This window comes from Geotrypetes seraphini, chromosome 5 (assembly GCF_902459505.1).
Source record: "Geotrypetes seraphini chromosome 5, aGeoSer1.1, whole genome shotgun sequence".
Classification (NCBI taxonomy): domain Eukaryota; kingdom Metazoa; phylum Chordata; class Amphibia; order Gymnophiona; family Dermophiidae; genus Geotrypetes; species Geotrypetes seraphini.
The window spans coordinates 221,609,153-221,635,300 of NC_047088.1; the positions used below are offsets into that span (position 1 = coordinate 221,609,153).

The 26,148-nt window shown below is 44.3% G+C and overlaps 1 protein-coding gene across 23 annotated transcripts in view; it reads left to right on the forward strand.

Moving 5' to 3' along the window:
• The window catches only part of NEB (nebulin), a 419,697-nt gene that overhangs the window by 15,941 nt on the left and 377,608 nt on the right, over nucleotides 1-26,148 (forward strand). For all 23 annotated transcript variants that reach the window (XM_033944892.1, XM_033944897.1, XM_033944903.1 and 20 more), the window contains 13 exons: nucleotides 1,603-1,710; nucleotides 2,154-2,258; nucleotides 3,936-4,040; nucleotides 6,082-6,186; nucleotides 7,728-7,832; nucleotides 15,567-15,671; nucleotides 17,162-17,269; nucleotides 20,094-20,210; nucleotides 20,825-20,926; nucleotides 21,019-21,126; nucleotides 21,369-21,473; nucleotides 22,855-22,953; nucleotides 25,345-25,449. In XM_033944892.1, coding sequence (XP_033800783.1) covers nucleotides 1,603-1,710; nucleotides 2,154-2,258; nucleotides 3,936-4,040; nucleotides 6,082-6,186; nucleotides 7,728-7,832; nucleotides 15,567-15,671; nucleotides 17,162-17,269; nucleotides 20,094-20,210; nucleotides 20,825-20,926; nucleotides 21,019-21,126; nucleotides 21,369-21,473; nucleotides 22,855-22,953; nucleotides 25,345-25,449 — 1,377 coding nt within the window. The remainder of the gene's footprint in view (nucleotides 1-1,602; nucleotides 1,711-2,153; nucleotides 2,259-3,935; nucleotides 4,041-6,081; nucleotides 6,187-7,727; nucleotides 7,833-15,566; nucleotides 15,672-17,161; nucleotides 17,270-20,093; nucleotides 20,211-20,824; nucleotides 20,927-21,018; nucleotides 21,127-21,368; nucleotides 21,474-22,854; nucleotides 22,954-25,344; nucleotides 25,450-26,148) is intronic.

Here is a 26,148-nt window from a genome sequence, read left to right on the forward strand (position 1 = left end):
TTTTAAAAATTTGGTTGGTGAATCGCATCCCTGTCTACTTTGCATAAGTTTCTCTTCATTTGCATGCACGGATTCGAAGTGGATCGCAGGAGAGGTTAGTGAATCGGGCCGGAGGGAAATCTGGTCGCAAACCGATTGGTACATGATCGATTTGCTTTGTGAATCTAGCCCTTGGCATTTTCTTTGACTTTCATGGTGTAACAGTGCCACTCTGTGGCTGTATGCGTATATACTTGTGGTTCAGAAGTGAAGTAAATATTGCATAAAGTAATTTGTATGCTGCTTACTAATAGCCAGTGCCAACTAACTTTCAGGCCCCCTAGGCTAAAACACCCCCTCGCCTCCCCAAGATTTTGACAATTAAACTTCAATTGAGATCATTACACAAAAAAAATCCTATAAAAATGAGGGCTAACTTTTGTACTGATGGTTCTTTCCTGTTTGTGTGACTGTCAGGGCATGTTGTTTTGCTCTGACCGCAGCTGCTGTTTGCTGCCCCTAAAGAACTGCTTTGACTGTGTAAACCACACAGAAAAAGTGGTATACACGTCCCATCCCTTTACCCCCTGTGATAAAACAGGGCAGAGTCCTTCCATATGTTTCCTGTAAGTTCTTGTGAGCTTCAAACATTTAGCACCTGCAAACCATCTCCCAGAGATAATTTTTTTTAATCATCATCCTTCCAGTGTGAAAGTGAATAGTTACAATGCAAGGTAAGAAGAAAATTAAGTAAAATAAGCATTTTGATGGTAACTTCCCATGAGTTACTATGAAAGGTGGCAGCTAAATTCCAAATAAATTATTTATTTTAATGTATTTCATTGATTCTCAAACCATTTCTCTAGAACACCACACAGGTCTAGTTTTCAGATTATGCATAATGCCTATGCATGAAATCAGTATAATTTCAACCTGGTTCTTTGATTCATGAGGAGAGAGTTGAATTTTATTGGTTTAGTTTGCTATAATTAACTACAAATAGGGCCAGCCTGGTAGCTTAATGGCATTTGTCATATAGAAGACCTGAGTTCAATTCTTCATATTGACAAAGATTGGAATTGAGGATCCCATAGAGTCAGGTCTTGCAGCTCTGAGAGGAGGAAATCTGAGATCGCTTAATGGTGACATCTAGTGACCAGAAATAGTGTTTATATAAACTGGGTTTTGGAGGGAACCATGGTTTCTGCCTGTTAGTCAAGGTCCATGATTGGTGAGGTGAAGTGAGTTGAGAGGAAAATATGCAAGAACAAAACATCAGGTAGTTGGGAATAAAGGCCTACGGTACTATTGCACAATAGAGGTCAGTCCAGAGATCAGAAAAGCTGACCTGGGAATCTGAACATAGGTCCTATACCAGGGGTCTCCAAAGTCCCTCCTCGAGGGCCGAATCCAGTCAGGTTTTCGGGATTTCCCCAATGAATATGCATAAGATCTATGTGCATGTACTACTTTCAATGCATATTCATTGGGGAAATCCCGAAAACCTGACTGGATTCGGCCCTCGAGGAGGGACTTTGGAGACCCTTGTCCTATACATTGCACTGGGATGGCATCTGTGGAATGTATTGAATTAATTAAATCATTAAAAAAATTATTTTTCAGCTGAAGTACAAAGAAAATTATGAGAAAAACAAAGGACAGTCACCAGCTCTTACAGCTGATACCCCAGAACTTCGCAGAATCAAGAAAGTTCAACAGCAACTCAGTGAGGTCAGTGATATCCTTCAGACCCCTCATACCCTGAAAAGAAAATCTCTGTTTTACTTGTATTATCTCTATTGGTGGAGAACCCTCAACCTACTGTGACACCATATACTGGATGCATGGTAACAGACACGAAAGTGGTTGAATTAACAGAGCTTTGAACCTCTGAGTCATGCACTCATCATCAGCGCTTCAGCCCTGGATACAGTCTATTCACTCAGGGCCATATTCTAGATATAACACCTAAACTATCTTAAAATCTCTACTTATGATGGTTTTTTTTCTTATCTCATGACTATTTAACCACATGTTTGGATCAGAGATGGCTGAGAATTCAGGTTGCAAACTAGGAGTTTTCTAGAGAATTTTAGATATCAACATATTGGAGATTTAGAAGTAACACATTGAAATTCAAAGTGAACTATTTTTGGTGTTGTGTATTGATATAGGTTAAATATCGAATGGAAGGTGACAATGCTAAGACTTTGTGTCATGTTGATGGAACTGCGAGGGACATAGAACATGCTAAAAAAGTATCACAGCAAGTCAGCAAGGTAAGAGTTTGAGACATATCTGCTGAGGGGTATAAACAATAGACCCAGTGTTAGACCTTGTCTAAATAGAATCAGTAAGACACTCAAAAAAAACACAGTATAATTTTTTTAGCTTCAGAAGCTTTTAACTAATATCTCATCGGCTTTACTCCTTGAAAAGATTCCAAAACCTAAGCAAGTCAGGAGAAATATATTGTTTCAACTCATTCAGAGTTCTCAAAGAGGGTGGGAAAGATTCTACTGCAAATAACACACTCAGAAGATATTTTGGAAAAAAGGCAACCTGGACTAAACAAAACAAGAAAAATGCAAGTGAGAATAACCATATTGGATCAGTCCAGTGCCTTAGTGACAAGTGCTATGCATATCCATGAAGGAGGGGGGGGGTCCTTGGTTAAATTCTTAAACTGAGTCTTTCTGTGCCTTAAGTTGGCAGGGATTAGGTTTGTTTGTTGTGGGAGGAAGAGAGGAGAGATGGTGGCTGTTTTTAAAGCCCGTGGCATAGAATTCTAGAAAAAAAAAACCCTGCAGTATCTTTATTAGAAATAACGAGAGTGGGGCCCTGTGAAAACAGGAAGATAATTATTTATTAATGAAGGCTTGTAACTTCCGAATCCCCAGCTTTGGCTTGATTGAGCTGAGAGAGAAAGGAGATACCAGGTCGGTAAAATAAAAAGACCTGAACGCACACTGTGCCTAGCCTCTTGTGCTCTGGTCATCTGTAATACCTGCCAGTGTGAGTACTGTCATAGTGGCTATTTTTCTGCTTTATGGCAAACTGGGGACACAGCTTCGAGAAAGGCCAAACAAGGGGACACGCCTAATATTGAAAGCAGTAGCAGGAAAGACGCCAGAGGCAAACCTAAAACGACTTCCAGCATTGGCCATGCCTATTGCAGTGTCAGACGCCATAAAGCGTCCAAGTAGGCATGATTACGGTGTCTTTTATTTAGGCACCAGTAGATCCTTTAACGTTGTGGGGATTTTTTTTTTTTTGCCATTTTAAATGGCATGTGTTAATTAACTTAGATGCCGGTAAGTTTAAAGCACCATTTCTAGAATGTCTTCCTTAGCCAGTTAGCGCCACGGAAAATACCTGGTTAGCAATAAACTCAAAACCAGCTATTTTGGAGGCGTTTCAGGGGTGGAGTCAGCACCTAGCTGGTTAAGTAGCTGGCCAGGTTAACTGCATAAATAGGACCGCATAAAAGTCAAGCCTATCTTTTGTGCAGTGCCGCATAGTCCTGAATATCGCATTTAACTGGCTACGTAATAGCCGGCTCCACAAACCCAGACATTCAATGCTGATGTCCGGACATGGCCTGGCATTGAATTTCCAGGTTTAAAGCCTGCGGCGGTCAACAAAATGCTGATCACTGCCAGCTGAATATTGGGTTCTTCAATCTTAAAAGAATAACAATCATCTTTTATTAACCCGAAGCCCCAAAACTTCAAGTAACAAAAATAAACCCTAGAATTGGTTACTGAAAGCCATGCTAAACAGTCAAGAGCTGACAGAACAAAAAGATAACCCCCCTCCCCCAACTCTGAACTCATGTGATCTCTTGTTCTAGAGCATTCTGTCCCCCCAAGAATTTGCTTTCTCTGCGTTGCTTATGCCTTTCCTCCAAATTGCAAAGAATCGAGTCTAGTCTTATATATTTCTCTTTCTGTTAGGTCTTATATAAGCAGAATTGGGAAGACACTAAAGATAAGTACCTCTTACCCCCTGATGCACCAGAACTTGTGCAAGCTATTAAAAATACTTCAAATGTCAGCAAGGTAAGAGCAATAGAGCAGTACTGGGTGTACAGTGATAAAAAGTACTAGAACCAGATTTACAGTGATGCTATTTAGGGGGAGGGGGATTCTGCATCTGGTTGCTTCCATTTAAGCTCCCTGAGGCTACTCAGTAGAAGCCTATTAAGAACATAAGAATAGCCATACTACATCAGACCATCTGCATCAGACCATCTAGTATCCAGATCACAATTACCTGGCAAAAACCCAAACAGTAGCAACATTCCATGCTATATATCCCAGGGAAAGCGGTGGCTTCCCTCATCTCTATTCCACTGTACAGTGTTCCCCCCATGAATTTGTGGTTCGCAGACTCACTAATTCGCAGTATTCTCCGACCGCCTCTTCCTGTACTAAAGTCGGGCTTTGACACGCAGCTCCTGATTGGCGAAGCCTTACTTTAGTAACAGGAAGAGGCGGTCAGAGCATACCGAGAGTGATTTTCTTCACTCGTCGGCGCTCCAGCTGTCCTCTCCTGCCTCTTGACAGGTGAAAAACTGTATTTGAGGTTTTTCAAAATTCGGGGGGGGGGGGGGGGGGGGGGCGGATTGCTGGAATGGAACCTCCGCGAATATCAGGGGAGTACTATATAATGGACCCTGGACACCCAGATTCCATTACAGAATACGCAGTGGCATAGCGGGGATGAGCAGTGTCCAGGGCAGAGGTGCCCCTTCCCTGCCCTCTTCCCGCCCCCCACCTGCCACTTCTGCACTTTCCCTCCCCCCGGTGCCTTTTTATCTGGCATTTGCACCCCTCCTGCTCTCCGTCCCGCTGCTGCGCGCATACACGCGCGCCCTCCTTCCCTTCCCTCCCCCCGGTACCTTTTTATCTGGTACTTGCACCCCTCCTGCTCACCGTCCCGCTGCTGTGCGCATGCACGCGCACCCTCCTCCCCTTCCCTCTCCCGCGGTACCTTTTTAAAATCTTTTGCGCGAGCAGCCACAAAGTAGCTGCTCGCGTCATCTTCAGTGCTCTCTGATGTCACTTCCTAGGCACAGGTCCTGCAAGTGATGTCAGAGAGTGCCGAAGCGAGCAGCTACTTTGTGGCTGCTCGCGCCAAAGATAAAAAAAGGTACCGGGGGGAGAGGGAAGGGCAGGGGGCGTGTGCGCATTCATGGCAGGGGGGTGGAGAACAGGAAGGGGGTGGAGAACAGGAAGGGTGCGAGCGCCCCGAGAATACTAGCGTAAGCTGTTACTGGTATGCCTAACATTTAGGCCCCACAGTTATAGCAGCCGTAGAGCTAGTGCAAAACGCAGGCATCTAAATGTGGCTGGGGTGTATGTAATTGCCATCATTCTCTAAGTCAGTGGTTCCCAACCCTGTCCTGGAGGACCACCAGGCCAATCGGGTTTTCAGGCTAGCCCTAATGAATATGCATGAAGCAGATTTGCATGCCTGTCACTTCCATTATATGCAAATCTCTCTCATGCATATTCATTAGGGCTGGCCTAGTGGTCCTCCAGGACAGGGTTGGGAACCACTGCTCTAAGTTATATCTGAAGATGGGAGCCCCACCATGTCCTGCCCATGTGTACTCTCAATTTGCAAATACGAGGAAGGTACGTGGGTATTTCCAGAATCGTGCTTAGACAACCTGCTGGCACTGTCATGGGTATGTGTACATATACACATGCAAGTGCTAGTAGTAGCACCAACGTGGTGTAAATGTGGGCCTAACACCATGTCACATGATTAGGGATGGATCAGAGGCATTTTTAAAAAAAAAAGTTGGGTGCCAACATTAGACACCTCAATGTTGGCAAAGTAAACCCTAGCCTACATTAGAGACATCTACAGTGTAGGTACGATTGTGTTAGTGATGCCTAACATGATTGACACGTCTAGGCGTCTGGATAGTGACAGTGAATGTATATAGTTTTGTTTAAAATGTTTATCGAAGCTTTCTGATACTGCTTTACATACCCAGTACAACAAAGCAGTTCAGAATTTCCATAATGGAGACTACAGATGGTAATTAGTTTCCCACTATTTTTCAACGCATTAATTTTTCCCTTTTAGAAACTGTATACGGCAGACTGGGAAGAAGACAAGGCTTTATTTTACCCTTACAGTGACAGTCCAGAGCTCAGGAGGGTGGCAAAAGCCCAAAAGGCTCTTAGTGATGTAAGTAGCAATGCGCTGAGAGAAAAGACCTAGTGTCAGTTACGAAAGTACCAAATGCTAGGATGATATTTTTGTACAACAGTTAACCTTTTTCCTGTACAAAAATCATTTAATATCTCTATATGCAATAATAAGGTTCAAAGACCATTTTTGACACGATTGTCTGTACGTGATTGTCCTCTCCACTCCACCTCACAATCGTGTACAGACGCAGGAAAGCACTTGTGTGAGAACATAAGAAATGCCTTCACCGGATCAGACATTAGGTCCATCTAGTCCGGCAACCCGCACACGCGGAGGCTAAGCTAGGTGTTCCCTGATGAAGACCTTTTTTACCCGTATCCCTCAATGTGATTTGCAAGAAGGTGTGCATCCAACTTGCCCTTGAATCCTAGAATGGTGGTTACAGCAGTGAGGCGGGCAACATTCCAGAACAATGGTCACGTACCGAAGGCCTCAAAATAGTACTTGGCGGGCCACATGCAGCCTGTGGGCCGTGAGTTTGAGGCCACTGGACTAACCTGTAGAGGGCTTGGTGGGGAATAAGAGTTCAGTGCAACAGCTGGGGGGAAGTGAGGTGTCTAAAGGTAGGATGGTAACAGGCGTAGTGAAAGGAACATGATTGCAAAATAACAGGGATGGAACAGGAGAAGTCTTCTGAAAGTGAGGAGTAAAGCATGGAGACCATTAAGAGACAGGAGTGGCAATAAGCAAAAAAGGCAAACAGAAGACTAAGAATTAGAGAAATACCAGGATCAGAAGAAGACCAAGGAGAGCCCAAGGAATGCCCAAGAAGCACGACCTGCTTCTTGGTTGTGCTGCTTCAGCGCAGGCACCTTGGGGTAGTGGAGATTAAATTTTGTTGGGTCACAGGAGCAGGAGAGCAGGAGAGAGCAAGAGAGAGCAGCTTCAGCAGTGAAGGTAAGCCTAGGAGACAGAAAAGCAACAACTCAATATACAGGAAGGCACAAATCAGGAATTAGGGCCTCCACGCCAAAATTTAGGCACCACATTTTCATTATTGCAAATGGTCATGCCTAAATTTAGGCCCTCTTTTACAAAGGCGCGCCAAGCGTTTTAGAGTGGATTTAGCGCATGCTAAATCTACGCTTGCGCTAACCGCTAATGCATCCATAGAACAACATGCGCGCATTAGTGTTTAGTGCGTGATTAGCGCGTGCTAATATTTAGCATGCACTAAAAAGCTTAGCGCAACTTTGTAAAAGAGGGGGGTAGTGCATTTCCCAGGCATAAACGCTATTCTATAAACCGTGCCTAACTTTAAGCCAGGTTCATAAAATGGTGCTTTTTGGGATGCCATCTACAAATTTAGCCCAACATGTGTTCTTCTTTTTGTTGTTGAATATATTTGCTCTGGGTAAATCAGAATTTGTTGTTCAATATGATCTCGCTTTGTTTAGGGAATAATCACTTGTTTTAAGGCCTGAAGAGCAAAGCGGAATTAGATAAAACCGAAGAGAAGGCTTATGGTTCTCCTTTGTAAAGGAAGTAGGCATAAATGCTGATTTTGGTTTTTACAGATTGTGTACAAAAAAGGACACGATGAACAAAAGTCCAAATTCACACCAATAGCCCACCCCTTGGATGTGGAACTTGCCAAGAAAATGACCAATCAGCGCAGTGATGTGAGTATACTACCCCATGTATACACATGATCTGAAAATCATAGCAAGCGGTTTGAGCAACTTTGATATTGCTACCTTGTTTACGCATTCTCTTCGGCACTTCTTACCCCCATGAGCAGCAGGATCATCTATTTATTTAGAAATCACTCATTTCTCTTTGCCTACAAACATAGCCTTGGAACTCATGTTTTAGCATGAGCATCACGCCGGAAGGTCCTTTAAAAAAAAAAAAAAAAAAAATGATGTAATGTCACTTACAAAATGTGATATCTTTTATTGGAAATTCTAAATCTATTCCCCATAGGTTCCTTCTCAAACAAAAGATTTTGTGCTAGGTCAGCCTGGGTCACAGACCTGGAACTAGAGAATGACACGGGACAAATTTTTCCCCTTCCCTGCAGGAACTCAATTTCCCTGTCCTGTCCCCGTGAGTTTTATTGCTGTCCCTGCCCCATTCCTGCTCCGTCCTCATCTGCACAAGCCTCAAACACTTTAAAATCATAAGCAGCAACATTCTAGAGCTCAGATTGTGATGTCATAATGCCTCATTCCACCAATGCCTAAGCTCTGTCCTCATCTGCACAAGCCTCAAACACTTTAAAATCATAAGCAGCAACATTCTAGAGCTCAGATTGTGATGTCATAATGCCTCATTCCACCAATGCCTAAGCTCTGTCCTCATCTGCACAAGCCTCAAACACTTTAAAATCATAAGTGTTCGAGGTTTGTGCAGTTAAGGCAGAGCTTACAGGAATCGGGCAGGGACAGGGACAGCGATAAAACTCACGGGGACGGGACGGGGAAATTGAGTTGCGTGTCGTTCTCTACCTGGAACCTTTCCAAACTGTGGCAAATTGTGTCCTTTTCTCCATGGCTGACAGAGTGGGTGAGCCTATTTGCATGTGTTGGCACAATTAAATACATTTCTGCTTACAAAGGGCTTCTTTTACTAAGCCACATTAGGACTTTAATGTGTGGAATAGCACACGCTACATTGCCGTGCGTGCTAGACTTTAACGCCAGCATTGAGCTTGCGTTAGTTCTAGAAGCATAGCGCGTGGTAATTTCCTGGGTGCGCTATAAACGCTAGCGTACCTTAGTAAAAGGAGCCCAAAGTGTACATTTTCTCCCTGCACCGATGCGGCTCTGCCAACTCCATTCTAACTTCATTCATAATTAGAAATGTTTTGCTCAGAGAATTAATTTAAAACCTGCTACAATGTCATCATTCAGATAGATGCAGTGTAAAAAAAAATCTCCTGGGAAGCAAAATGTCCGACGCTGAACAAAATATTATCCCAGGACAAGCAGGCAGGTATTCTCACTAGTGGGTGATGTCATCAGACAGAGCCCCGGTACGGACGTCTCACAAGCACGTGTTGCTTGTAGAAACTTAAAGTTTCTAGATGCCCGCACCGCGCATGCGCCGGTGCCTTCCTACCCGGAGATCCGGGCGTGTCTCCTCAGTTCTTTCTTTTCCGCGGAGCTGAGAAGTTCAACTTCATCATGCGCTAGCTGAATTCAGTTAAATTTGCCTTCCTTGTCCGCGTTTTTCGCTTTCTTTTAATTACAGTTAACAGTACTTTTCTTTTTCAGTAAAAAAAAAAAAAAAAAAAAGAAGATTATTTCCTCCGGCGGGTCGAACGGGCCGGCCACGTGGCTCAGGCCCACCGGCTTCGACCTCGCGGCGGAGATTTTCCGGCCTATGTCCCGGCCAATCACCGGGTTTAAAAAGTGCAGCAAGTGCCAACGCGCGATTTCACTCACGGACCCTCACTGGCGCTGTTTGCAGTGTTTGGGCCCTGACCACATCCCGAAATCGTGCAGGCCTTGCTCTACCCTTACGGCACGCTCATTCAAGCGGCGTTGCCTATTGTGGGAATCGATGTTCAAGATGGACGCAGCTAAGGATCCCTCAGCCTCCACTTCATCTGATACCTCCCCGGTTCGGGCGAAACCGGCATCGACCCCTCCTGCATCGAGTGTGGTGAAACCGGCATCGCTCACCCCGACACCATCCACGAGCTCGACGTCGGTGCCTGCCCCGGTCTCCTCGGTTCAGGTACCTCTTCCTTCCACAGTGCCACCAATGGTCATCAAAGTGCCGAAAGCTACTAAGCAGAAGCACTCGGCCTCGAAGGAGCGCGATGTCCGTGCAGGAGGACCCCCTTTCGGTGCGGATCCCTCCTTATCGGCTTCGCTACGGTCCGTGCTGGAAGCTCAATTCGTTGAGCTCATGCAGACCATCGGACCCGGGCTCATCGCTGCCATACAGGGTGACCTCCCGGTACCGGTCCAAAGGGGCGGTCCGCCCCCTCCCCCTCCCCCACACCGTTCGACCTCGACAACCGACGAGGACGAACGGGGGAGGGCGGCGATGCCCACGCGGCAAGCCTCGCTTACCGATATGCCGCCATTAGAACCCATTACGCCTCCGCGCCAACATGGGACCAGACCTCCGATCGATACTCGAAGCCCTGGGCATAGTCAGGAAGAGTTCTTCCGTACTCCTTACCAGACTTGGGTAGCATCGCAAGAACCCGCATCGCAAACCCAGTTGCGATCCACCGCTTCCAGCCCTATCCACTTGGGGGCCTCGGGAGACCATGCGATGCACAGACGATCCCGATCCCCGTCCCGCCACCGAGACGGGCACCGATCGAGACACTCATCCTGGCACTCCTCACGCCATTCGGAGGTGTCACCGCAGAAAAAACTGCAGCGTAGGGGATACTCCTCATCAGAGGTGTCCCCGCCGGGGGGCCCGGAGTACGAGGAGACATCGGTGCCCGATTCTCCTTGCCACTCCCCGATGTCCATGGACCTGGAGGCCTCCACCTCCTCCAGCCCGTCCCACAGACCGACGCTGGCGGAACAATTGTCCTTCTCATCATTCCTCCGACAAATGGCGGATGATCTGGATGTGACCCTTGACACGGGCTCCCGATACTCCAAAGAGTATCTGGACACCATGCATTTACCTAACCCTCCAACGGAGTCGCTTCGGCTCCCCTTGCATAAATTACTGGACCAGACCTTCATGCAGTGCTTCGAAACACCGTATTCCATACCGGCAATCCCCAGCAAACTCGATGCTCGATACCGCATCGTGCACCATAAAGGGTTCGAGGGCCCTCAACTCTCCCACCAATCCCTACTGGTCGAGTCCTCCCTTAAACGCTCTCATCCCTCCCAGGTCTACGCCTCTGTACCGCCGGGCCGAGAGGGGAGAACGATGGACAAATTTGGTAGAAAATTCTACCAAAACTCCATGATGGCGTCACGGGTGCTAAACTACAATTTCTTTTTCTCTTCCTATCTGGAGTTCTTCTTGCCGGTACTCCGCAAGTTCACTCCGTTCATAGACAACCAAGCTCGATTCGAGTTCGAGGAAGTGGTAGCCTCCCTCTCCCAATTACGCCTCCAGCTGATGCAATCCTCCTTCGATGCATTCGAACTCTCAGCACGCGCCGCCGCAAGCGCGGTAGCTATGCGTCGCCTGGCATGGCTCCGTACAATCGATATGGATCCCAACCTACAGGACAGACTCGCCAACGTACCATGTGCTGGAGCTGACCTGTTCGATGAGTCTATCGAAACTGTTACCAAGAAGCTGTCGGATCATGAAAAATCTTTTCAATCCATCCTGCGGCCCAAACCCAAACCTCAACAGTCTCGACCTTCCAGGCCACCCCTGATTTACCAGCGGCGTTACATGCCCAGACAAACGCCTGCTGCGAGACAGCCTGCGAAGAGACAACCTCCCCAGAAGTCTCAGCAAAAACCTCAGCCACCGGCTGTACCTAAGGCTCCCCAGCCCTTTTGACGCCCCTCCCGGGAGCATAACCTCGGCCTCTCCCATAGGGGGCTGCCTCCATCTTTTTTACCATCGATGGGAGGCCATAACCACGGACCTATGGGTCCTCACCATCATAAGAGAAGGATACTCTCTTCAATTCCACCGGGTCCCCCCGGACCATCCTCCAAGATAGTATCCTTCAAGCTCGACGCAGACCACCCTTCTTCTTCAGGAAGTCCAAACCTTACTTCAGCTTCGGGCTGTCGAGCCGGTCCCGTCAGACCAATTGAACCGAGGGTTTTACTCCCGGTACATCCTCGTCCCGAAGAAAACGGGCGACCTGCGACCCATTTTAGACCTTCGGGCCCTCAACAAGTTCCTGGTCAAAGAGAAGTTTCGCATGTTGACTTTGGCTTCTCTATACCCCCTCCTCGAGCAGAACGACTGGTTATGCTCCCTGGATCTCAAGGAGGCCTACACTCACATCCCCATTCACCCGGCCTCCCGAAAGTTCCTCAGATTTCGGGTGGGAAATCTGCACCTACAGTATCGAGTGCTACCATTCGGCCTATCTTCGTCCCCCAGAGTCTTCACAAAGTGCCTGGTGGTAGTGGCCGCAGCACTCCGGGACAGGGGTCTACAGGTGTTCCCATACCTCGACGACTGGCTCATCAAGGCCCCGTCAGCCCCAGAGGTCACTTCGGCGGCCTTGGCTACAACCTACTTCCTCCAGAATTTGGGCTTCGAGATCAACTTCTCCAAGTCCCATCTACAACCCACCCAGTCCCTCCCCTTCATCGGAGCGGTCCTGGACACCACCCGACTTCGAGCATTCCTGCCTCTGCAACGCATGGAGTCTCTTCTTCATCTCTGCCAGTCGGTGTCTACTCGCCAAACCCTACCGGCGAGACAACTGATGGTGCTCCTGGGCCATATGGCCTCCACAGTACATGTGACACCCTTTGCCAGACTCCACCTCAGGATCCCCCAGTGGACCCTGGCATCACAGTGGAATCAGACGTCCGATCCACTATCCAAACACATCTTAGTCACACCTGCTCTTCGGCAGTCTCTACTTTGGTGGATGACCTCTTCGAATCTATCCAGAGGTTTGCTGATGCACTCTCCCCCCCATCAGAAAGTTCTCACAACCGATTCGTCGAATTATGCATGGGGGGCCCACCTGGAGGGTCTCCGCACCCAAGGATTCTGGACCAGTGCGGAAAGACTACACCAAATCAATCTACTGGAACTCAGAGCCATCTTCAATGCGCTCCAAGCTTTCCAACACCTACTTCACGACATGGTAATCCTCATTCGCACAGACAATCAGGCCGCCATGTATTATATCAACAAGCAAGGAGGCACGGGCTCGGCCCTCCTTTGCCAGGAAGCTCTACGAGTCTGGGACTGGGCGGTGCGCCACAACGCCCTACTCAGAGCAGTATACATCCAGGGGGAGAACAACGTCTTAGCAGACAAACTAAGCCGTCTGCTACAACCGCACGAATGGACTCTCCATTCCAGCCCCCTTCACCAAATCTTCACGCAATGGGGGACGCCTCAGATAGACCTCTTTGCGGCTCCCCACAACTCCAAACTGCCTCAGTTTTGCTCCAGGATCTACACTCCTCATCGCCTCGAGGCAGATGCTTTTCTACTGAACGGGGGGAAACGATTTCTATATGCGTTCCCACCATTCCCGCTGATCCAGAAGACTCTGGTCAAGCTGAAACTCGAACGGGCCACCATGATTCTAATAGCTCCTCGGTGGCCCAGACAACCTTGGTTCTCCCTCCTACTTCAACTCAGCAGCAGGGAACCAGTACCACTTCCAGTGTTTCCTTCACTACTTACTCAACATCAAGGATCACTACTTCATCCCAACCTGCAGTCTCTCCACCTGACAGCTTGGTTCCTCTCAACGTAACCCCTCACCAATTCTCACAAGAAGTGAGGGAGGTCTTGGAAGCTTCCAGGAAGCCCGCCACTCGACAATGCTACTCCCAGAAATGGACCAGATTCTCCTCATGGTGTGTTTCTAAGTCAAAGGAACCTCAGCGAGCTTCCTTATCCTCCGTGCTGGACTATCTCCTACACCTATCTCAATCTGGGCTCAAGTCCACATCCATACGAGTCCACCTGAGCGCTATTGCGGCGTTCCACCAGCCCCTACAAGGGAAACCCCTCTCGGCCCATCCGGTGGTCGCCAGATTTATGAAAGGACTCTTCCATGTTAACCCTCCTCTCAAACCACCCCCAGTAGTTTGGGACCTCAATGTAGTCCTTTCCCATCTCATGAAGCCCCCGTTTGAACCACTCAACAGGGCCCCTCTTAAGTATCTCACCTGGAAAGTGCTTTTCCTTGTAGCCCTTACGTCCGCTCGCAGAGTCAGCGAACTCCAGGCATTGATGGCGGATCCACCATTCACAGTATTCCATCATGACAAGGTGGTCCTCCGCACTCACCCGAAATTCCTGCCTAAGGTGGTCTCCGAATTTCATCTCAACCAATCCATTGTACTTCCAGTATTCTTCCCTAAGCCCCATTCTCACCACGGAGAATCGGCCCTTCACACTCTAGACTGTAAACGTGCCTTGGCTTTCTACCTGGATCGCACCAAGCCACACAGAACCACTCCTCAACTTTTTGTCTCCTTCGATCCTAACAAGTTGGGAAGACCCGTATCAAAGCGCACCATCTCTAATTGGATGGCGGCTTGTATCTCTTTCTGCTATGCCCAGGCTGGATTATCACTTCCTTGTAAGGTCACAGCCCATAAGGTCAGAGCAATGGCAGCCTCAGTAGCATTCCTCAGATCAACACCAATCGAGGAAATTTGTAAGGCTGCCACCTGGTCCTCGGTTTACACATTCACCTCACATTATTGTCTGGATACCCTCTCCAGACGGGATGGACAGTTTGGCCAAACAGTATTGAAAAATTTATTCTCTTAAGTCGCCAACTCCCCCTCCATCCCACTGAGGTTAGCTTGGAGGTCACCCACTAGTGAGAATACCTGCCTGCTTGTCCTGGGATAAAGCAATGTTACTTACCGTAACAGTTGTTATCCAGGGACAGCAGGCAGCTATTCTCACGTCCCACCCACCTCCCCTGGGTTGGCTTCTCAGGCTAGCTACCTGAACTGAGGAGACACGCCCGGATCTCCGGGTAGGAAGGCACCGGCGCATGCGCGGTGCGGGCATCTAGAAACTTTAAGTTTCTACAAGCAACACGTGCTTGTGAGACGTCCGTACCGGGGCTCTGTCTGATGACATCACCCACTAGTGAGAATAGCTGCCTGCTGTCCCTGGATAACAACTGTTACGGTAAGTAACATTGCTTTCCTTCTCAAGACGCTCTGCTGCTGCTTTCCATTTTCTATGCAGGTGGAAATGTGTTTAGACTTAAAACATATACAAAAGAAACTGAAATATCTTCAGATAAAGGAAACAATATGCGCCATGGACAGATAGGGAAAATGCTTGAGTACCTGAATGTAAACCACTTAGGCCCTCTTTCACTAAGGTGCGCTAACCGATTAGCGCACGCGTGCGAATCGATTTAGTGCGCGCTAAATGCTAACGCGCGCATGTTAGTCTATGGACGTGTCAGCGTTTAGCATATGCTAATTTGATTCGCGTGCGCTAATCGGTTAGCGCACCTCAGTGAAAGAGGGGGGGGTTAGACTTTTAGTGGTATATGAATACTTAAAAAAATCAAATCAAATCAGTGAATGAAAATGGAAATGATCAATTGTGGTCGTCATTGAGATACTATGGCCAAAAAAACACCCCCACAACACCTCCATGTTTAGAGCTCAGAAACCTTGCTTGGCTTTCTGACACCTGAAGAGACTTCGGTGCCTATCTAGAACCTGCCAGTATGCTCACCAAACTCTTTCCAATGCTTCTTATTTGTTCCTTGTCTGTAGCACAAATACCGCGAAGACTATGAGAAGAAGATTAAAGGCAGATGGACTCAGACTCCTTGTTATGATGTTGCAGTTGCAAAGATGAATTCTGAAAATATCAGTATGGTAAGTTAATGGCCTGTTTGAACCACAGAAGAGAGTCTTATTTGGCAAATATTTCATTTGTGTTACACACCCCTTGATGCTAAAATACATACAACCTTCCACCCCCCCCGGAAACTCGCTGGACTAATATAAGTATATAGCCCTCGATGAAGACCACATTGTTTAACTTGCTTTTCTTTTTTTTTTTTTTTTACCAAACTTTTCAAACCACCCTCATATGTAGAATTTTACCTCACAGTTCTCTTCTGCTTATTTAGAACATAGAAACATAGAAATTGACGGCAGAAAAGGGCCTCAGCCCATCAAGTCTGCCCACACCAATGACCCACTCCCTGACTTTTATTCCCCTAGAGATCCCACATGAATATCCCATTTTCTCTTAAAATCTGACACGTTGTTGGCCTCAATTACCTGCTGAGGTAGCTCGTTCCAATGATCGATTACCCTTTCGGTGAAGAAGTACTTCCTGGTATCACCGTGAAATTTCCCTCCCCTGACTTTCAGCGAGTGCCCTCTTGTAACCGAGGGCCCTGTAAGACAGAAGATAGCATCTTTGACCTCTATACGTCCCGTAATATACTTAAAGGTCTCAATCATGTCTCCCCTCTCTCTTCGCTCCTCCAGTGAGTACATCCGCAGTTTTTTTAGCCTTTCTTCATACGTGAGATCCCTGAGCCCCAAGACCATCCTGGTAGCCATTCGCTGAATCGACTCAATTCTCAACACATCTTTCCGGTAGAACCTCCTGATTTGTTCAAACCAGGCTGTTTGCTTGTTTTCCTGTGGACCTCTCTCTATTGCCGAAGTTTTAGGAAATAAAATATTGGTGCAAAAGATGGGCCCTCTCTAAACCATGTAGGCGAAGACGCTTGTAGCCTGTTTGCATCTCTATCCTCTCAACTTACCACCAATCTTTAAATCAGGTCGTTTGTCTTTCTTCCTGGAGGAATAGTTTTAGGCCTTATTTCTGAAGAGGAGGTCCTCTTTGTTTCAAACGTCATATCGCATAGACTCTCACATGACTAACGGCACACAAAAGAGAGAAGGCTGAGAGAAAAGTAAAGATTTACCTTCAGCAGTACATTAACGGCCTCTTTTGCAAAGCCGCGCTAGCAGCAGCGCTGCGCTAACGGCCCTGAAGCCCATAGAGATTTAAAGGGCTTCGGGGCTGTTGCTGTGCGGCTGTGTAAAAGCGGCCGTAAATGATGCACAGTTATATGGATCCGTTGTAAACATACTTCCTGAAAAAGAAGTAAGAATGATCTGAATGTAATGCGGAGAATCATTTTGTGGAATGTTAATATGTTTTATGTTAAACATAAAAGGCCAACAGTATTTTATATTTCAAGGTCATCATATACTGACAATTTATGTTATATTCTTTATAAAGTTATGTGCTAAATCTAACTAAATACATAAATGTCTTTTCAAGAAAGTAGCTTGAAACGAGTTACAGTCAGGTAATGCCAATTCTCTTTCATTACTCCTAGAAAAAATACCAGGAGAATTATGAGAATCTGAAAGACCAAATTCATTTCGTGCAGACCGAGACTCCAGAATACAATGTTAATAAGCGGGCTGCACAGAATGCCAGTACGGTATGTTTAAACAATTCCTTCTGAAATGTACCATGTTTCCCTGAAAATAAGACAGTATCTTATATTAATTTTGGGTTCAAAAAACACATTAGGGCTTATTTTCAGGGGATGTCTTATTTTTTTTTCATGTACAACAATCATCTCTCCCTTTCTCTTCTCCACCCCATTTCTTCCTCTTTCTTTCTCCCCTCTCACCCATCCCCTTGTGCAGCATCTTTCTACCCCTCCCTCCCATCCCCCTGTGCAGCAGAATCCCACCGACCCTCCCACCGTGAGAATGACATACCTTCACTCCGAGGCCTCCTAAAGCAGCAGGAGTGGGGGGGTTGCTGAATCAATGAGTCCAATTTTTTCAGCATATCAGGCTGCACTAGTGTCAGGGATACAGTCAGGGAGTGTCGGGGACATTCGGGGGGGGGGGGGGTGTTCAGGGTTGATATTAACTAGGGCTTAATTTTGGGTAGGGCTTATTTTCAGGGAAACAGAGTATTTGAGTGCGTGCTGGTGCTATCTGTTATAAACCAAATCTTTTTTTTCGGAGTGACGGCAATGATCAGTCTCCATCTCTGTGTTTTAAAGTAAAAGTGGACATAAGAGGAGCCTTTGGTAGCATGTCTAGTTTTGCATTTGTGACAAGCAAAAATAAAAAAATCAATCTGTATTTATATTGCAACAGCTCTGCATCCCCATAAGATGGTACTGTACCACATCTGCTGATGTATAACAAGTGACTTGCAGAGCACGATGGTGCCCTTATAGAAACAAAGAAACATGATGGCAGATAAATGCCAAATGGCCCATCCAGTCTGCCCATCCACAGTAATCTCTCTCTAAGAGATCCCACGTGACTATTCAACGCTTTCTTGAATTTAGACGCAGTCTTTGTCTCCACCACCTCTTCTGGGAGACTGTTCCATCCATCTACCACCCTTTATGTAAAAAAGTGTTTCCCTGGTTTACTCTTTATGTACTTGCTTACTCTATCTCACAGAAATCAACCAACAAGTAAAACATTCCTATGTATAATTCACTTGGAATTTTACAAAGATTAGCATTTGTTATTGTTACCTGGTTAACCAGTACTCAAGCAACCAGCACTTTTACCTAAGTGGCAAAAACCCCCCCACCATCCTCCCTCCAGTCCCCTAAGCAGCAGTGGCAGCAGTCCTGATCTGACAACCCCCTAGTCCTGAAGCAGCAGTGGCAGCCAGTCAGCAGAGGCAGCACTATAAACCGGCTGCTCGTGGCCAGCCCTGGCAGGGCCTTTCCTCTTCTGCATCACTTCTGATGCGGCAGAGGAAAGGCCCTGCGAGTGCTAGCCACGAGCAGCGTGTTGACAGTGCTGCCTCTGCTGACCGGCTGCCGCTGGTGCTTCAGGAGAGCTGCAGGTGAGTGAGTGAGGACCAAGAGGCCAGACCCATGCAGAGGGAGGGAGAGCAGACATGGGGGGAGGGGGGGGAACAGAAATGTGGACATGGATGCTGGATCTGCAATGTGAAGGGCAAGGGAGGGGAGACAGATGGATGCTGGACCATTAAGTTGGCGTGGGGAAAGAAAGAAGTGGGGAGAGAAAGTAATCTAGACCAGAAAGGAGGGTGGGACGGGAGGAACAGATGCTGGACCTACAAGTGGGGGGGGGTGGGATGAGGTGGGAAGGGAGACAAAACTATTTGTATAGTAACTCTCAAGCAACCAGAAATGACAGTTATACGGCATCTACCAATCCCCGTGGGTGCCGGATAATTGAGAGTTTACTGTATCATTATTTCTGATGCCACCAATTATATGACTCTCAGTGGTCCTAAATCAGCGGTATAAACTTCCACTCCATAAAGACTCTGTTTAGACTTTCAGGCTATTCCTGCTAAATATGGAAGTAGCCCACTGGTTAGTGCTGTGGCCTGAGAGAACCTGGGGATCCAGGTTCAATTCCTACTACAGCTCCTTGTGACTCTTGGCAAGTTACTTAGGGGCAAATTCTATAAGCGGCGGCCAAAAGTTAGGCGCCGATATAGGTACTGTTCAGCGCGATTCAAGCACAATTGGGCGTTATTTAGTGAATCACGCTGAGCGACACCTATTTAGCAGACGCCCAGTAAATAGGCCAGCTATAGGCCCAACTAAAATTTAATGTGAGCACTTAAGCATGCTTAAGAGCAGTGATTCTGTAAGAAGGCGCCTAACACGTAGCCACGCCCACGCCTAACATGCATAGCGCCTATGTTTTTGAAGGCCGCCTAAATTTTTAGAGGCGCCTTGTTACAGAATCACTCTTTCTTGATAGGTGCCTAAGTTTCAATGATTGCTGATTAAAAAGCTTAATTGAGCTTGTTATTCGATTTAGATAGGCGCCTGTCTAGTTGGGTGCCTCCGAAATAGGTGCCTAACTTTAGACGCTGGTTACAGAATTTGGGCCTTAACCTTCCATTGCCTCAGGTATAAAATAAGTACCTGTATATAATATGTAAACCGTTTTGATTGAAGGCGGTACATCACATCCCATCACCTAAATATGCATGAGATAGGTTTACAAGTATATTTCCTCCATTGTTTGTAAATCTATCTCATGCATATTCATGAGGGATAGCCCGAAAACACAACCTGTTTTGCGGCCCTTGTTGACTGAAAGTGCGTAGAAGTGCCTATATAATCGCGTTGCAACTTACAATCAGAGTCCTGATCTGTGAGTAAAGAATTGAGATGAAGCTCAGCCGGGTTGAAATGTGTTATATAGATTTGTACAATTTAACCTACTTGCATGAAGAAAACTAAAGTTGAGTAGAGTCCTTTTAAATAAAACTAGTTTTCCCTTTTATCTCCTTAGATACAATACAAAAAAGAATATGAAAAGGCCAAAGGCCCTACTGGTTATCATGTGCTTCCTGCTACTCAGATTCCACTGCTCAGACAGCTTAAACACGCTGGTGAAGCCTTGAGTGATGTAAGTACTCTACGTGTGAATATAATTTCCCATTGGAGCATCTGTTTGAAGGTCATGACATAAGTGCTACATGCAGAGAGCAGAAGCTACAAGGAAAATAGCAGTATATCAAGAAACAATAAACCATAAACTAAACCTTAGGTTTGTATACCGCGCCATCTCCACAAGCGTAGATCTCGGCACGGTTTACAGGATTAGGTTGAAAAGGAGCTACAATGAAAGGTTATAGGAAAGGAGCTAGGAAGCTAAAGAGGGACAGGGAACCAAAAAGCGGGAAGTGTTAGATTTTTGAAAAGAGCCAAGTTTTCAGGTGTTTGCGGAAGGATTGGAGGGAACTTGAAACTCTGAGCGGGGATGTGAGGTTGTTCCAGAGTTCTGTGGTTCTAAAGGGGAGGGATGTTCCTAGTTTTCCTACGCGGGATATACCTTTTGTAGAGGGGAATGATAGTTTCAGTTTTTGGGAGGATCTATATATGTATATATAAATGTATATATGAATGCAGGTACTGAAATACTAGGTGGAGGCCTATGCTTCACCTCAATCTACTGACAATAAGGACCTGGACAGAGCAAGAACAAAGTCTTAATCTAATCCTTTTCCTTTGCTTTTACAGGTATTATATAAACAGAACTATGAGAAAGCGAAAGGAAAAAGCATTAATTACTGTGAGACCCCAAAGTTTAAACTGGATACTGTTTTGAAAAACTTTAATGATGTAAGTAGTTTTTTTTTCTTTTTCATTTTAACCATTTATGTATGTGCAGTGCAGAAATGTTGAAAGTTCACGCAGCCTTTTCTTTTTTGCAGACTCATTACAAAGATAAATATCATCAGGACATTTTGGGGCGTTACGTAGGCAGCTTTGAAGACCCACACATGCTGCACTGCCTAAAACTGGGATCATTGATGAGTGATGTAAGTAACGCAGGATGTGGAAATAGGGGGTATTTATTAATTGTTCACATATGCCATTGCTATGGGGTCCATAGGAATAAAATGGGCCCTGCAGCAGATAGCACGCGCTAATGCTGTTAGTGCATGTTAACTATTAGTCAATGACCCCTTTAAGGTTTTATTCACTTCAGGAAGACTGACAGACTTTTGAGATACTTAACTCTAACTCTATTTCTCTTCCTCCCCCCCCTAACATCTCCTAGAAACGCTACAAAGCAGATTATGAAGAAGACAAGGACAGATGCTACTTCCCACAAACGATCACCCAGGGGTACGACATAGTGAAGAAATTGGACAAGATAAAAGATGTATGTGTGCAACAATAATTTCTATATTCAAATCACCAATTGTGTGAATTGCAATGCAATTTTTAAGTAGGAATTCAGAAGCGATAAGGAGCTTACATGAAATCTAATAGTCTAGTGTAGCAAGCAGATTTCTCTTCTGTGCTAAGTAATGACTCTGCTTTCTGCTGTTGCTCAGCCTGCAAAAAAAAAAAAAAAATATATATATATATATATCATTCATAAAGACCCTTTGGTGCAAATCTGCTTTATCTGTGCTCAGTAGTATAAAACATGCTTTACAAACCAAATTGGTTACTCAAAGACTACAATCTCAGATACTTTCTATTTACAATTACTTTGTAAATCACTTTTGATTCATTTGAAGAAGGGAACATTTAAAGGATTCTGTTTGTAAGGAATAAGTTGCATTCCGTGAAACAACTTCATTGGTGGAATGCTTTCTGGGAAAACCCCCCCAAACAAACCTATTTCGTCTCAATTATCGTTTGATATTGTTATTTTTCAATCTCTTGCTTTGCTAGGAGAATTGAATAAATGGCATTCCAAGTTACTTGATATATTAAATTGCTATCACTATACAAATGGTTCTTTCACATTGGAAATCAGCTCAGTTATTGAATACATCATTCTGGTGGGCAACGATTATGATGATTCATAAATACAAATGTAAAGCTAATTCTCTTACTAATAAAAGCTTTAAATCTAATAAAATTTGGTCACCAATAGCAAATATTTCTTCTTCACCCTAATTATATAGGTAATTAGTTGCTATCCAACTGGTATTATTGAGTATAATATATAAATGTAATTATATTGGTCTTTTATAATCAATTTCCAAGATAGTCTGGTCTAAATGGGAGTACTTATAATTGTTTTTGTATAAATGATTTCATAAGTACTATGATTAAATAGCATAGATGCCTTTAGTCCTCATTGCATCTATGATTTGTATGTAAGTAACATTTTAATTGTAAAATTTCCTTGGGGTTTTTTTAAAATAGAAATCTTTATTCATTTTGAAGCCAAAAATAAGTGCAACCTGTTATACAGTCATTTTATACTTTAACAGCACTTAAAATCAATCAAAATTATATTCTATGACAAAAACATATATCACCCCCCTACTACATATCCAGCAATTTGCACTCAAATTTAAAATATATCTTCCCACCCACCCTGGACGTGTATTATCAATGGGCAAAATCAACAATCACTCCTTACAGAATTTTGTCAATGGCTCCCAAACTTCCTATAATGTCCCTGTTGTATGGCCATCATACGTTCTATTTTTTCCGTAGACTGTTAAAATGTTATATTAATTAATAGTGTCTATCTATTGATGATTGTCATATTCAGGACATATTTTCCATTTTTCTTCTAGCCTGTCTACAGACAACGTCCTGATAAAGTTCAGTATACTCAAGTGGCTGACACTCCAGTACTTGTTCAAGCACAGGTGAACTCCAAGCAACTGAGTGACGTAAGTATACGTTCAATAAAATAAGGACCCAAATTATGTAGGATGATAATAAATCCTACGAATGGGTTTATCGAATGGAGAAAAGATTGAAAGATGACTGGATATTTGTATTTAAATTAGGAATGATAAAATAGATAGTTGTCCATCTCTACTAGAAATAAGATAAAAAATAATGAACTTATTGTTGTAGCTGGGGAAATTTAGATTGGACATTAGCAATTATAGAAAAGTGAGATGGAGCAATCACCGTGATTTTGAGGGACTGCTTTGGTATTGTCAGCCCAGAATGAAAGCTGGGAATGACCTAAGTGATTTCTATTTATTTTTGTTTTAAAAATTGCTTATTAATTTTATATAGCAAAATATAGCTGATACACAGTGTAAGAAAATTTGCATAAATTAGCAATATGTTCAGAAAACACCAAGAAACTATACATAAATAACTTAAGACCAACCCCTCCAACCCCCCCCAAAATAAAAGTATGTGTATAAAAGGATCTTGAACTGAAACCAAGTCCAAAAAGGTACATTTTATGCAAGTATGGTGGGAAACCTAAATGATTTCTAGTGCTCTCATTCCAGCTCCATCTTCTCATAGTTTTATAACTCTGCGAAAAGATTATATTTCTTTGAGATTATATAAACAAGATTGCACCTACAAGATCTTCACTTGGTGTGTGAGCTGGATTTTTACAATTTAAGGGCTAACGGAGTAATATGATTGAATTTTGAACGATTATAAAGAAGCCTGAGTGCAGTATTTTGTACTAGCAGGAGTCGACGCAGTTGGTACTGCGGAAGTCCAATTAGTAATGAATTGCAATAGTCCAATCTAGAAATGAATTTTGAATGATTATAAAGAAGCCTAAGTGTAGTATTTTGTACTAGCAGGAGTCGACGCAGTTGGTACTGCGGAAGTCCAATTAGTAATGAATTGCAATAGTCCAATCTAGAAATGAATTTTGAATGATTATAAAGAAGCCTAAGTGTAGTATTTTGTACTAGCTGGAGTCGATGCAGTTGGTACTGCGGAAGTCCAATTAGTAATGAATTGCAATAGTCCAATCTAGAAATAACTATTGAATGTACAAGGATCCGTAAAGAATTGCAATTTAATAGTGACCTGACCATGCAAAGCTGACAAAGCTTTAGAAAAGAAGATGAAACTACATTGGAGATGTTCAAGTGAAACGATAAGGTGGAATCCAAGGTAACACCTAGGATTTTAATTGATGTTGAATGTGATAAAGGGTTACACTTCAAACTAAAAGTATGACCTGGAAGACTGAAGTATGATCTGTGCAATGTCATAAGAATGCACACTGTTTTGGAAAGAACAAGCACTTTTCCAAAGAGCGTGCACTGTTCGTAAAGAGTGCATTTCTTGATTGTGTGTGCATGCAAACATGATTCCTGCGTGCTTGATTGTTTGCGCATGTGCACATTATCAGAAAAGAGTTTGCCCTCTTTGCAAATAGTGTGCCCGTTTTGCAAAAAGTGCACACTGTTTTGAAAGCGGGCCCACTTTCAGAAGATTGTGCAGTATTAACAAGGGTAGCGTAGCCAGGAAGTCAAAAGGCACATTAATCTGGTGGGCTCTCAAAATGTCTTAAGGTGCAGTTAACTTATGGCATTAGCCATTGAGTCATCTCAATATATTAAATGAGTACAGTGTCTTTCAATTAGTCATGAACTTAGTTCAAACTCCATTCATTTAAGCATGACTTTTTATCATACTATAATATTCATAAAATAAAATATATAAATTAATTAATTAAATAAATAAATATATACACCTCCATTCTAAACAAGTGCTATGGCATGTAATAAAGTGTTCAGTGTCCTTATTTCCCGCATTCAAGCCGCTTGGGAGATACGATTGGGACCATCTTATCACTCTTTCAGTCCCTTCCGTCAGTTGTTTTTACATACATTTCTTAAATACGTTGATTGTGTATCCAGAAAAAATAGATTATTTATCTTTTTTAAAGCGGCTTGGCGGGAATGTAACGTTTGTGTGCAAGTGCTCAAATGTGTAATGATCAACTTTATATTAATTTGCATTTGGAATTATTTTCATTTATGTCTTATTTTTCAAGGTTATTGATATAAGAGCATGCATTTCCATTTCATACTTGTTAATCCACTGATGCACTTTAATAAATAGGCACCTTAGTATCTAAAGGATAGCCTGGTCTGGGGCTCTTCAGAGAACCATTACATAAGGGAAAAGCATAACTGTCATTCTTTACATCTGAGATGTAGAAGTACATTAATAAAAAGTTCAGAGATGATTTGTAAAAAATTTGTCTTCTGACTTTAAGACTTTCAAATAAAATCACAGTTTTTATCCTTATTACAATACCCCCTTGTCTTCTGGTTTTATTTCAGATGAATTATAAAGCCAAGCATGAACAAGAAAAATCCAAGTGCCATATTCCATCAGACGCTCCCTTCATTCTCCAGTCTAGACTTAATGCCTATAACCTCAGTGATGTAAGTACGGGCCTGACTGGCTGTCTGTTTACCTGCTTGTTTTAGAGGAGATTGATTGTCTAAAACCATCTTCTTATTGTGTAAACCTGTGGGAGGGAGGGTGCTGGGAAAAGGCAGCCTAGAAAAAGATCTGGGGGATACAACAATGAAGCCAGTGGCGCAATGTGTAGCGGCCTCAAAGAAAGCGAACAGAATGTTGGGCATTATCAAAAAAGGTATCCTGCCATTGTATCGAGCAATGGTGCGCCCACATCTGGAATACTGCGTCCAATACTGGTCACCGTACCTTAAGAAAGACATGGCGATACTTGAGGGGGTTCAGAGGAGAGCAACTAGGATGATAAAGGGAATGGAGAACCTTTCATATGCCGAAAGGTTAGACAAACTGGGGCTCTTTACCCTGGAAAAGCGGAGACTGAGAGGAGACATGATACAGACTTATAAAATCATGAAAGGCATAAAGAAGGTGGAGAGGGGCAGATTCTTCAGACTAGCAGGGACAACAAAAACAAGAGGTCATTCAGAAAAACTGAGAGGGGACAGATTCAAAACGAATGCAAGGAAGTTCTTCTTCACTCAGAGGGTGGTGGACACCTGTAATGTGCTTCCAAATGAGGTAATAGGACAGAGTACAATACTGGGGTTCAAAAAGGGACTGGATGACTTCCTGGAAGCGAAGGGGTTTGCAGAGTACAGATA